This window comes from Branchiostoma lanceolatum, chromosome 2 (assembly GCF_035083965.1).
Source record: "Branchiostoma lanceolatum isolate klBraLanc5 chromosome 2, klBraLanc5.hap2, whole genome shotgun sequence".
Taxonomy (NCBI): domain Eukaryota; kingdom Metazoa; phylum Chordata; class Leptocardii; order Amphioxiformes; family Branchiostomatidae; genus Branchiostoma; species Branchiostoma lanceolatum.
The window spans coordinates 20123351-20137510 of record NC_089723.1 but is presented as its reverse complement, the minus strand read 5'-3'; the positions used below and the strand labels follow the sequence as shown (position 1 = coordinate 20137510).

General features: G+C 41.6%; 1 protein-coding gene across 1 annotated transcript; it reads left to right on the top strand.

Moving 5' to 3' along the window:
* Positions 1–1058: 1058 nt before the first annotated feature.
* On the top strand, positions 1059–14107 carry LOC136427820 (ZP domain-containing protein-like). The gene is made up of 11 exons (XM_066416997.1): positions 1059–1148; positions 5088–5177; positions 6437–6703; positions 7182–7363; positions 7881–8050; positions 8304–8412; positions 8831–8970; positions 11690–11798; positions 12223–12427; positions 12976–13113; positions 13457–14107. Exons 2-11 carry the CDS (start codon positions 5111–5113, stop codon positions 13525–13527), a joined length of 1458 nt encoding a protein of 485 aa, XP_066273094.1. The 5' UTR covers positions 1059–1148; positions 5088–5110; the 3' UTR covers positions 13528–14107.
* The last annotated feature ends 53 nt before the right edge of the window (positions 14108–14160 follow it).

The window sequence follows — 14160 nt, the reverse complement described above, 5'->3', positions numbered from 1 at the left end:
GCTAACGACAGAGATTTGGTGCTCATTTACATAAATATGCAGCGGAAAACAACAACAATACCATTATCTCCCTCTGCCAAGGTAACCAGGTGCCTGGCTAGTGACCTGTATTGTTATTTGACGATGTGGATTAACGTCTGCCTGGAGTTATGCACCCCTCCTCTCACACCATTGTTCTGAATCCTGATAGACAGGCTACTGCTTTGTTTATTTGTTCCTGCCCAGTAAGCTGCCCTGTAGCTTAAATGTCATTGACCTGCTGAAAAAGTACCCACATGTCCTGAAAGTTGCTACCAACTACAACAGGTAGCTGTTCCTAAGCAGGGAAATATGTTTATCCAATGCGATTTTTGTGTCAGAAATCTCTTCAATATGATTCTAAAGACATAACAATGAGGTTGAAATTGGTATGATTCATACTAATGTCACCCGGGAAACAATGGTGAGTCATGCAGTGTATGGGAGTACAGGAGGGATTGCCTTTTCTAGCTCTCACCCGGAAACATATACATCATTAGAAATAATCGAATATTTTGCACTATACATCATAAAACATCATAAATCAACCATAACCAGGCGTTATTGAAGATGTTGCACCATACAATATCACAATATCACAAGACGATCTAAGACATTGTTCTGGAAGTTTGGTTTGATTTGTGGATAAACGTCTTTTATTTCATACTCTGGTGGAGAATATACTAAGATCATATGAGCACAAAAGAGTTTTCCATCATCACCATTGTTGTGGAAGGACACATCAACTTCCATGTAATCTGACCATATCGCGCTCCTAGCGGCCCGGGGCCCGCTCAACCAACACAGTCTTAGGCCGATTTTTGTATCGTGTGCATTTTACTTGACAGTCTTTTACTATGTATTCAAGTCTACTAGTAGGTAATTACAAATTCATATATATATATATATATTTAGTGGTTTGTACTCCGTGATTAGATATTAGATAAGTAACACATTGTTGTCATTTTGTTTTAATGGTGTTAATGTGAACCATTGAAGTGTCTTAAGATTGCTGAAGCCTTAGTCATGACATCACTATTTGAAAACCAGTCCGTTCACATATGGCGGCCTGACCAGAAGTACTACGAAGAAGGTCAACACCCAACTCAAACTTCTACAGTCCCTTTCCAGTGAGTAGAACTGATATCAACTCCATGTTGGTCTCTATAATGTCATCGATGTTGAGTGAATGAAGATATGTACTATACATATCTTTGGCCGAACAACACCGATATCATTGTCTTTGTAATTGTAAAATGTTCCCAAGTGAGACCATTTGTATACACACTATCGAAACGATTTTCTACAGATCTTACCTTCTTGGGACCTTAAACAGATCATTTCGTAAATTTTGGCGGTTAAATTAGTTTTTACAGACGATTATTGGTTTATTTCGAACATATTTTCTGACAATGAGTATATATGTATTTCTTATTCATCGTGCAAATTGAATGCAAGTTGACAAAATCTAATTCCCCCCCCCCCCAAAACGGCATTATCAATGTTGCGTTATCCAAATGTGGGGTCTAGTAAACAATTGGGTCACTGGTAAGTGGTTTGGGGTTTGTAGATAACTCCGATTGCATGGGATATAGGCACCATACAAATATCATGGAATCTACTTGACTCGTTAGTCGAACAATAACAGCACCGTTCCCCTTCTTGTCTTTGGAAGATGTTTCCCACGTAAGCGACCACTGACGCAGGTGCATGTGACGGCGATCGCGCTGCGACTTCGCTGCGACCTAGATTGTATTTGTGTAACCATTGATTTCATAATTAGAATATCACGTAAAAGTAGGACTGAAAAGACAATCGTTAAATCGCGACAAATCGCCGCCGGCCCCTGGTGAAATGGGGGTGAAAAGCCCCTATCTCACTAGACCCACGACACGCTGGTGACCTCGCCGAGTCCTAAATTGGACTCGATAATGGGAATAACATGCAAAACGTATATAACTATTAAAAGACAACAAAACGCACAAAGCGTAAAACGATTTCGTTTTTCATCTATGGAATTCGTCGAACGCGTTGTCCAATCGTTCGGTCGCATCGAGGTCGCCAACGTGCCGAGGGTCCAGTGAGATAGGGGCTTTTCCCACATAAGCGACCACTACAAGGCCCCCGTTCCACTAGACGGCGATCGCGCTGCATCCTCGCTGTGACCTAAATTAGATCTGTGTAACCATTGAATTCATAATTGGAATATCATACAACATGTTAAAACATGACTGAAAAGACAGCTAAATACACAAAGCGTTACTAAAACGATTCGGTTTTTTATCTGTGATGTTCGTTGATCGCTCGGTCAAATCGCTCGGTCCAAGCGCGGTCGCAGCGAGGTCTGGGTGTAAGGGGGCCTGTCTAATGTAAAGTAACAGAAGCCGGAGGGTACATATTTCTACAGCTGTGCCATTGACTATCTCACCTGATGACAGAGATTTGATCCTTTTGAAGTTAACGTGGCGGAAAACAACAGTAGTCTCATGACCTCCCCCAGCCAAGGAAACGGTAACCAGCGCAGTGACCTGTATTGTTATTTGACGATGTGGATTAACGTCTACCTGGAGTTCTACACCCCTCCTCTCACGCCATTGTCTGAGTCCTGATGACAGACTACTGCTTTGTTTATCCGTTACAGCACAGTAAGCTGCTGTGTAGCTTAGACGTCTTTGACCTACATTAAGTAGGCATATGTCCTAAGATTTGCCACCACTACACCAGGTGAATTTTTCCTCATTGCCATTGGGCAAAATTGTTTGTCAGTGACGCGTTTGTGGTTGCCAGTGACAGACTGTTAATTGTGATAGAGCTTTTATGCACCAGAAATGGTGAACGTAGGTTTTGAGATGAGGAATCAGTCGTTATTACCTTCGCGACGAATGGTTTCGTCGAGAAGGTTATTCGACGGTGCTTGTCTGTGTGTCTGTTAGTGAACAGAATAAGTCGAGAACGCCTGGATGGTTTGTTGTCGTAGTTGGTGTGTCGGTGTGTATGTGGGACATCTCAAGATGATTAGATTTTGGGCGAAGTGTTTTGCATAATTAACGAGAAAAGTGTAAAAATGTGTTCAATTGTATGCTTTACTATGCGTTCTGGTTGCGACGTGTGGGCTGTATTGTTTCAGCTGCAGGGGATATTGATACGGGTACATGGGGGGCAAAGTTGGTCATGAGGGGTCATGAGGGGTCATGAGGCAGGCAGGAAACGTCAGTCACATGTACTGCCAGGGACAAATTGGCTATCAGCCAGCTGTAGGGCAGATACAAGAGATAGGCTTGCCCATATAGGCAGTAATGCTTTAAAGCACTAAAACAAGGGCTCAGAAAAGGATTCACCTTAATTGCAAGCCCCAAAAATTCTTATGCACCAGAAAGCCACATCTGTCTACTTTAGAATCATGTAAAGAAAATAGACAGTTGACCAGCTCGTTCTCTCGTAACAGCTGACAGACGAAAACAATCGTCAACTTTGACCTACTCCCAGCCTGGAAGAGTCCACTCGGAGCATGTGAAACCAAACCACAAAGATATCTCCTTACACCAATTAAAAGACTGAAACATACAAATTTTGACCAAAGTTGGATATACACGGCCTTATATGAGTAAGAACAGTCATTAATGCAGTGCCACAGCATGGGAATACCGAGCATGTCTGTGTGTCTGTTAGTGAACACGATAAGTCGAGAATTCTTGGAAGGATTGTCTTGGTATTTGGTATGTTGGTAGGTCTCGATGAAACCTGAAAATGATTAGATTTTGGGCCCCCTATCGGCTTGTTACGGTACTGCAGCGGAACTTCCTGTTATGATATCTCGTGTTGTGGACAAGCTATGGAACTGATTTTTGAGTGGTAGATAGCTCGTTGGGCAGAGAGTAAGTGGTATAGGTTTGGGCCCCCTAGCAACTTTTTTGGAACTGCAGGGGTAGGTTTTGCTTCAGACTTTGAAAGGGAATAACTCAAGAAGGGCTTGATGGAAGGTCATGATTTTTTGCATGTACATAGCTTGAGCGATGATGTACATGATTGGATACTTGTTATGCAAATCAGTAACTAATTTGCATAATTAATGAGGAAAGTTTATACATTCATCAATTTCCATGATAGGACTCGCAAACATGTGACATATGTAACTGAGGAAGAGAGAAATATTAATAGATATCAGCTATGCAAATGAGAACCTCATTTACATAATTAATGAGAAAATAATATAACTCGAGATGGGCTTGATGGATGGTCATGATTTTTGGTATGTAGATAGCTTATGTGATGCTTTGTATGATTGGATGATAATTATGCAAATCAGATAATAATTAATGAGGCAATTTTAAAAACCTGCTGTGTTCCATGATATGACTATTCAAATATGTGACATTTGTCACTGAGGAAGAGAGGAATGTCAATAGATAGAAATTATGCAAATGTAGGCCTAATTTGCATAATTCATGAGAAACTACTATCATTCCATACTAGTAAATAACGGCAATTTCATACTTCTTGCATTTAGAAGTTGTGTGAATGTGAACACCATTGAATCAAATTATGCTAATAAGGAGCTTATTTGCATTATTGATGAAAAATGTTAGCATAACCTTCTTTGTTAAGCTCATAATCATAACAAGGAGGTTTGGACAACTTATGTTATTTGGGTGAGGAGGATCAACTGGTATGATTTTTGATTGATGAAAAACACTCCTAATACGTCAGTCATAAAGGTCAAAATCATTTCGCGAAGGTATGAGGTCGTAGAACTCTTGTTAAGTTCTCAGAAACAGTGTTTTCACAGTACGCTTAAGTAAAATCTCCGAAATGGCTTCATCGTTTGTCAGATACCTCCATCACTGAAGAGATGCATGACACATCTAATCTGGGGCATATTTTCTTACTTTCTCCTCTGCATTGCTGAGAACAGGAGATGAACCAGAATACAAAAGTTACTCAAGCATCTGGATATATTTTGTAAAATCTGTCTAGTTGCTTATTGTAATAAGGGAATTTTGTATTGCTTATCTCATTACCAGGATTCCCAACCTTAATCAACAAATTCCTGCTCCCGTCTGCTGTTTCAGTTGAATAGTAAACAACAGAGACCATGAACCCAGGGGCGCTGTCTGGAGGAGTAGTCCTAGTGCTTGTTTTGACTCAAGCTGCTGGTCAAGGTAAGCAGTGATGTTTTATGTTTGATTATCAACTCCCGAAGCTAATTTTTATTTCTTAGTCACTTATTCTGGTCTCTTTTTGCGTCGCTTCGATTGTACTACCGAACGCTATGTTTATTTGGTTATAATTTAAGAGGTTCATATTATTCATTCACGGAGGGGAGAGTGTAGTGGAGATATAACGATAGGACGCACAATCTTAGACATAAGGCTATGGAGGCAATGTTGGTCTCCAATGTCATAACGGTATCTCGGAGGTCAACGTGGCCTCGCTCCCAAGGACAGAATTCTAGCTCTATCTTACCAAGAAGGTTTCATAAAACCTCCTTGATCTTACATTGAAATTAGGTCGCATCCAGGTTCACTTTACATGCAAGTAACATTTTTTTGTCCATGTTTCTTTTATTCGGGCAGTAGAAAACTCAATTGCTTGTAGCGTTCAAACTTATGATGATATAGATTACGATATTTTGAGTGCAACCTCAGACGAATGGCATATGCAAATGTGCCACCTACTGAAAACGCAAACTTTCTTAGTAGCATGATACACCCTCGTTACCCGACCCGTCATGTATGCTCAAGAACTAAGAACTACGCCACTCTGTTCATTTAATCGATCAGTTACGACAACGTCTGCAGGATATATACATACAAGATTGGCATAGTTCTGTTAAAAACAATTCAAAACTGTCTATCTATTCCTCTTTAAAGAAAATGTACGGACAAGAAAAGTACCTTACAAGCGTACATAACTTCGAAATTCGTAAATCAATTACAAAGATAAGAATATGTAGTCATAAATTGAACATTGAAACCGGAAGGTATCGTAAAATTCCCAGTGATCAAAGGTTTTGTCCATTCTGCCCAAATGAAATTGAAGACGAACGTCACTTTATCATGAATTGTTCAAGATATGAGGATAAACGCTCTTAGCTGTTCACCTTTATTTCCGATTGTTCAAGTCAATTCAATATGCTCCATTCTGTTGATAGATTTGATTATATACTGAGAGGAGACAATCCTTACTGTGTTCAAATAGATATATACATCAAAGAATGTTTAGACATAAGAACAAGTAATGTATAAGTATACGACACGCTAAATTTCAATATGTTGCCCTATTCCATATGACTGTATGTAAACAAACTCATTAGTATGAACTTTGTTTGTTGGCATGTATGTATGTATGTATAGATTAAGTAGACCTTACGAGAGTCGCTGTACTTTTGTTGTGTCAATAAAGATTGTTGTATGCACAGCCCTGTCTGACCTGACGTTTACCGATGTGGGGATGGACTACGTCTCTCTCTCCTGGACTGCTCCGGCCGATCTGAACATCGAGGGATACCGAGTCAGTTACCAGTACTCCGGCGGTCCACAGACAGGCTTGTCTCCACCTCCGGCACCGGAGGACACCACGGCGACAGTGTGGGGACTATATGCGGGCGTAGAGTACACTTTTACCGTCACCTCTTTGGGAGAAGACGGCGAGGAAAATGGAGAAATCAGCGGGACGGCAACTACAGGTTTGTCTGTATACAAGTTGATAGGTGAAGGTGTTCTGCGTCTGCGTCTGTACCTCAGTGGACGCCGTGGCTAACATACGTTAACACACCGTATTTCCTTGGAAACAACTGCAGGGCTCTGATCATGGAGTAGGGACTAGGGGGAAACTGGTTGTCGTGTTCACAATTAGACTTTCCTTCACGCTGCCCTGTAAATTAAAGGTCCCGGGGAGTTCTTCGTTGGAAATTTTGGCCTGTCTATCGATTATTCTTCGGCAGGCACCGACAGGGTACCGACTGGTTCTCACAATGTGGTCGGGCAGATGTAGGGGTTCTTATACAACGGAGGCCCGCTCGAGCCACAACATAGCCCGGCGGCAGCCTCAGGGAGTCACACGGTGCTAAAGTGCACCAAAAAATAGGTCCGTCAACTACCCGGTTGGCCCCTATTCATGATTGTGACAAAGACATTACAACGTAACGTTACGTGCCATTACAGCCGCAGCGGTGCTGAATACGGCCTGCGATCAAGGAACGATGGAGCTGTCCATACCAATAGCCGCGCTGCCAGGTGTAATAGTGACCAGCCTGCACCTGCTGGATCCCAGATGCGGCGCGACAATCACCCCTACACACGTCATCTTGTCGACGCACCTGTTGGATTGTGGGACTATCCGAGAGGTGAGTACTCAGGAATAGACACCGAAAGAAAATTCACAACAAAGTCACAAAGAGCTATCTACCATTAGAAAATCACGACCATAGCACGTCCAGAACACGAGATGTCAAAACCAGAGGTCCCGCTGTTGTACCTTAGAAAGCCGCTGGGAGGCCCTCTATCAAACTTGACCTTTATTTATCCGACCCTTACCCACAAACCAAATATCATGAGGATCCATTAACGCCTTCTTGAGTCATGCTGTTCACAAAAGCTCACAAAAACTCAAACGGCACCCAAAACACAACTTTCTTGGTGAACTACCTTTCCGATGAAAGTATCAATGGCAAATCTTTTAAGGTTCCTTTTGCTTTAAGAATGACAGGTTCATGGATCAACTATTTGTATGTCTGTGTTGAGCAGAAACAAGAAGTGCGCGAAGTATCTTAATTGTCACTAAGGTCTTGGAAAAAAGTATAAGATACATGGACACTACCATAAACAAAGTTTATGCCGGATACTTTCATTGGCCCAACACAGACGTTGGCAGATAAGTTCATCTTTGTCAACAAAGCCATCGCTACCCCAGTGGTTTCTGAGAATGGGGCAATAAGGGGCAGAAACTTCAGCAGGAGCTTCCAGTGTGAGTTCATCCGTCGGTTCGACATCACGCAGAGACGAGAGGTCCTGTACAACATCCCCCCTCCAAGGTAACGTCTTTTCTGATTATTAAAATTATTGTCATTTATTTACTTTGTTTCTTCCTTCCATATACAGATGTACATAAAAGTCCGGCGTCTACTTGTTACCGGGTCCCGAGTTAAAGCAACCCGGAACCACGCAGGGTCACGCCCGAAAGCAAAAAAAAAACGCCCGTAAACTACCCGGCGGGGCCCCTTTTTCCGATAATGACCGTATAATAAGCAGTTAGCTATGTATAGACACGTATGTACATTTTTCCAGTGTGCCGATAGAAATCGAGGGCGGGAATAACAGCCTGATCATCAACATGAACATGTTCACGTCTGCAGACTTCAGCGACAAGTACGACTCAGCAGACTTTCCTCTGCAGGTAGGAAACTTCTTTTTCAGCGAGTGTCAAGTTGACAAGTTAACGTCAACTTATGATAACGAACGGGCCTCTCTTGAGCTGTAGTTTTCAGCTCTGGCTTGTTGCTGTATCTTATTAGTTGAAGAATGACTTGAGATACAGAACCGAAAGGTCCCCAATAATAGATAAACAACAACATCAACAACAGGAGGTTAACGTTTGTCAAGATGAACACCGGATAGCGGTACTTCTGCTGTCAGCCAGTCTACACAGACTGGGACACATACTGCACAGACAACCATTTCAAAACAAAAAGTGCATAAAAAGCTGGATAGTAATAAAACAAATGATATGTATGATTCACACATCGATTGTGATTCACAAAGCTGGCATGCTTACTTCATCTGCCCACCCACGTTTGTGAATGACCACCTAACAGGTGACACCGGCTGACCGGCTGCACTTCGGCCTGAGCGTGGACTCTCCTCTGGACAACCTGGAGCTGTTCGCCCTGCAGTGTGTCGCCACGCCGACCCTGAACCCTGACGACTCTCCCCGGGTCAGCATTATTCAAGACGGGTGCGTACACGCCACCATTCGTAACATCACAGTAGGACTGCTTCATGAATTTCGTGAATGTGAAGAAACATTTTGTTATTTTTCATCAGTGGGTGCGACAACTTCCACATCAGCATGTTTCAATACTCACAGGAAAGTTCATATTTATGTTAAGCCATACCTAGTATGGCTCAACATATTGTTTTTGCGTTTCGGCGCATGCGCGCCGGAACGCATTGTCCTGGCTTTTACCTTGCAGGCAGGAACCAGGGAAGCTTGGTTCAACACTGTGTCGCACACCATAAGACCTTATATGGCAATACGTTCCCAAATCCTTGTATAGCCGTTGCCTTATATGGCAAGAGAGCACGAAAAGGCAGGCAGGCTAGATTTGCATGTGACATAGGAGGGCGACCGCATGTAACTGCTACAACTGTTCGGAAATATCATTGCATTGTGGTTTCGGACTTTGATATCCTGAAAAATGACCATATTACATCTATTCCACAAGATTGCAGAAGAAAAAAAATGATTTCGTCAAGAAAACGACCAAAAATCGGCATAAATGATACCATATAGTGAGGTTATAGCATTACGTCCAGAGAAACTAATTACGTACCGCAGCTTGGCCGATCTGGCAACGCGAAGCACTTCGGACCCAAAAGATCCGGGTTCGTGTCCGTGCATGGATTTTTTTCTTTCTTTTTAGATATTGAATATCAAAAATATATATTGATACTATATTAATCTATCAATATCATATTTATGAATATCATTTTTTTTTCATTAATAAATAAAGAAATATTTTATATTTGTTATTTTTAAATATTCATTTAATATATACAAGGCCTTTGTCTTATGAACAGGACTTCATAGATTCCAAACCCGGCATTCGAATTTTTCTGTTCATTGTAATGGAAAATACCGTGCAGCGGCTCCTATGCGCGGTAAGATGATTCTTGCAAAACACTCGCCACTAAACTTCTATCCCCGATGTAAACAGAGGCTCTTGATGTTGTTTGCAAAACAGCGATTCTTTGTTACAGTAGCAAATGCTCCATTGTTCAGTATCGACTTCATTCAGACAACACGGACGTGGAAAGTGGCGCCCCTCGGCACAAAACTATGGGAATTTTCATGAATTTTAGCAAAATTACCCAGGAAAATAAGGAAGAAATGTTGTAAATGCGGAAACCAGAATAATACGGATGAGGTAGCTGTTGATTTGTTTGACATTTGGTAGTCATTTTAGATAGAACCTTAGCTGTTATGAACTTCTATTTCACTTAATTACCATAGTGCTGATGATTCAATGGTGCTTTTTCAAATTTTATGTTTTATTGCGTGCCATGTACATAATTACATTGATAGCTTTTATAATGAGCCTATTATACATTTTACAAATAAGTACAAGTTGTAGGCCAAGACCAGCTTTTTCAAAAGCACTTAAGTTAAGTGACGTAACTTCAAAATTGCTTTCCCCAATCTGCCTTTCTCTATTAAAACAGTACTCATTTCCCAAAATGACAATTTTTCTTATAGACTGAACAGCCCTTGAGTGACTTCCTCTGGCAGATTTTACTTCAAGTAAAGGGAAAAGACAATTCACACTCATAAACGTAGCCGAAACGCCAGCTTTTTTTAAAAGCTCTTGTTACTCATGTTTCTTCTCCTCCTGTCAAATCTTCAAATCGATTCATCTGTCATTTTTTCACCAAATGACCTGAAATTTGGTACAAAGGTAGTGAGGGCAAATACCCCCGCGCGTCTTTTTCATTTTTTCGACATTGACCGTGAAAGTGATTTTATTGAGGTTTTAGGCTATTTTTTTAGCATTTCTTGGCCTCCTGCGCCCTGGTATTTCAACTGACTGACCTGAAATTCGCTGTAGATGTGTCTTGAACAAATATTAAAAGGACTACATTCCCATTTTCGGGATATATCTCTTTAAAACGATTTATTTTGGGCTTTTTTTTACAATATTTGCCACTTCTGTCACTTTCAATACTACATACAGTGTTGGAAGTGACAGCCAATGGGAGCACTGCATTAAAAACTGCGACCACCTGATTGGCCAATTGAGTTAATTAAGTTATCTTGCATTTCTGGGTCAGCTGCCCTAGTGTTTATACCAAATGTGGTATGTGACTGCCCACGACATGTGATTACATGGCTTTGTTCACTCTTTTGGAGTCTTTACTGGAAGACTCCATTCCTGTATGGAGAGACAAATTGTTTTTAAACTCAATTTTGGACTGGAGTGATCCATTTTTTTAGTGGAAATATTTTAGAATGGTCCATTGTTATTTTGGGACAGTCCATTTTTTGCATGGCGAGGAGTATGGCTAAACATGCTGTATTTGCTCGCAAATGCCTTTCTAGTAATATTATAAGTTGCTGAAATACATTACGAAGAATTGAACGGTTAACGTTCTCCAACTCAAAACGTACTCGAATTTTCGACTGGTTCTCGAAGTCTTCTTTGAGGCAATCTACATTAGGGCACAACAGCTGTTTCTCAACCGGTACGGAGGGCGTTATCGACTTCCAGCAACCTCTGACCAATTTCTGACGTCACACGCGAATAAAACTCACGTGAACAGAGCGAGAAGGTTAGAGAGCTGAGGAAAGCTGGGAGAATCAGTAAAAAAATCCAATGCGTACGTTGATGAGTTGGATAACGTTATAACATTTTAAATATCCCTAGTGATTTAATTATTCGTTCCTTCTCCTTGTGCAGGTGCGACATTGACCCGACCCTGGAGAAGAACGAAGCCCGGTCTGGCGAGAAGGCCCTGTACTACTCTGTTCAAGCCTTCACGCTCCCCAACGCCGGCGATAACAGCCTGGTAAAACGTCATCGCCCGTGGTTAGGGTGAAGGTGGCGATTGACTTTGGTGGTGGATGGTGATCTGACAGGTTGTCTGTTGGATATAACTTGTAACGTTAGAGAGAGAATTAAACAACGGTATGTTTGTATTTGATGGGTTAGCTTATAGAGGACAATGTACGTTTAAACACAGCGAGCTTTAGCTTGTTTCGAAAAGTATTTTCCATGTTGATATAATGAATACAAGTCTTATAAATTTGTACCTTGTTTATTTTGAGAAAGCCAGGTGCTTACCTCCTATACCTATGTCGACAACCATTAAAGAATTTGTCCTAAATCGTGATGTTTGAACTTGCATCTAGCCTCACAACCCCATGGTTAACTCAAGCCTTCGAATTCCATCCTTGATAAACCCTTACTAAATGCCTTTATTTCTATGTCAGTTGTATATCCATTGCACCATGCTGGTCTGCTTTGAAGACGACTCCGACTCGCGGTGCAGTGAAGGCTGTGTCCCCGCCAGGGGGCGCAGGCAAGCCGGGTCGGCCACGAGTGAACACCGAGTCCGCCGTGAGAGCGGTAAGGAGCACGACGTCAAAATCAGCCAGGGCCCCATCATCACCAAGACTGGCAAAGAGAAAGAAACAGGTAGCGTAGTATAATAAAGGACAGAGATTCGGGCCTTTGAGCTTTAACTGCAGGTGTGACAAGGTCACACGCCAGGGTGCCCAAATTACCCATGACCTTCGTCTTACCAACACCTTCCTACACAAATATCGTTACAATCCATTCAGAGGTTTTAAATCTATGCTGACCACAAGTATCTGAAAACACACCGACACACAAACATACACAAACACACACAAACACACACACACACACACACACACACACACACAGACACACAGACACAGACACACACACACACACACACACACAAACACACCCACACCTACACACACACACACACACACACACACACACACACACACACACACACACACACATACATACACCGAAAACAAAACCTCATGTATAGTCACGTACAGTCTTATAGTCACGTTGGAATTACTATTCACTTTAAAACATATGTCTAGCCTCTTCTTGTGATAGATGTCTATGTACAACTTGTGGATAACCGGAAGACATGGTCGCGTGTCAGTCAAACCAAATTAACTATGTATGTCGCTCTGCAGGCTCCACCTTCCCTACCGTGGGTGTGGCCGTTGGGGCGGTCGGGGTGCTGACCGGTGTCCTGATGCTGATAGCCACCGTTGTCCTGGTGAGGATGAGACCTGGCCTGGTCACCAGGAAAACAGCCAAGAATCGTGCAGGTAACGGAAAGCTTAAATTGGTCTTTATGTGTAAGAGAGAAAGTTGAGCTCGAGCTCATAAAAAACGAAAGGCAGCGAGGGAGATAATGTTCCGTGATACTGTGTCATGATCTGGATCATGTTACATCTTCTAAGCGAATGTCAGTTAGAAGAGATGTACATTATAGAACAACTGCTGACTGACACAGAAAAAGGAATATCTACAGGCTTTTTTTCTAAAGTTACTTACTGTGGTAATACGCCATGGTCCCTAACTTGCTATACATCGTGAACTCGCAAGCTTACGTGTCAAAATATATTTTACAGTGTGATAGTTATCTTCAAATGGTTTTCCTTTTTTCAGGACTGGACAACTATTCATTCCAGGTGTGGGGAAAGAGAAAACCCGACGTCCCTTCTCCTGACACGCAGTAATAGTCCATCGTATTGTGATGGTGACGATGTTTTGATAAACATTTTTTATTGGTTATTCCTTGTGGGAGGAGCCCATTACTCTGTTTTATTTCAAAATGCTAAATTTTCTATATATTCTTGATAAGCTTGCAGCAACCCTTTTGATTATTGTTTAGTTTTATTCAGGGGAACGATCTCGCCATCAAGTGTAGAGTGAGTAGAAAATGGAGCCTTGACTGTACAACAGTTGCTCGAGTAACGATAGTAGCAATGATAATGCAAACTTCAGAAATAGATAAAGTTGTGGGTTTTTTTTCAATCGATCAGGCAAAAGAGTAGACTTTTTTTTGCTTTCTTATATCCATGGGATTTAACACTGTCCAGATGAAAAATGATTAATTCAAATATAATTGCATAGTCATTTCAACATTGGCCATTAGAGAGGCGTTCAGTTTTTTAATCAATAGCTACCATTATGCCTTCCATGCCAAGGTAGTCCAAATTATCATTTGAAAAGTCAGTGTAGGCCCGAGAGTCACCGGCAGTGATGCTACATGTAGATGGTGTCTGATTTTCCTTATAACAATAAAGAGGTGAAAAAGATAGACTTTTTATGTGTATAAATGAGTATGATGGTCTATAGTTATTCTAAGG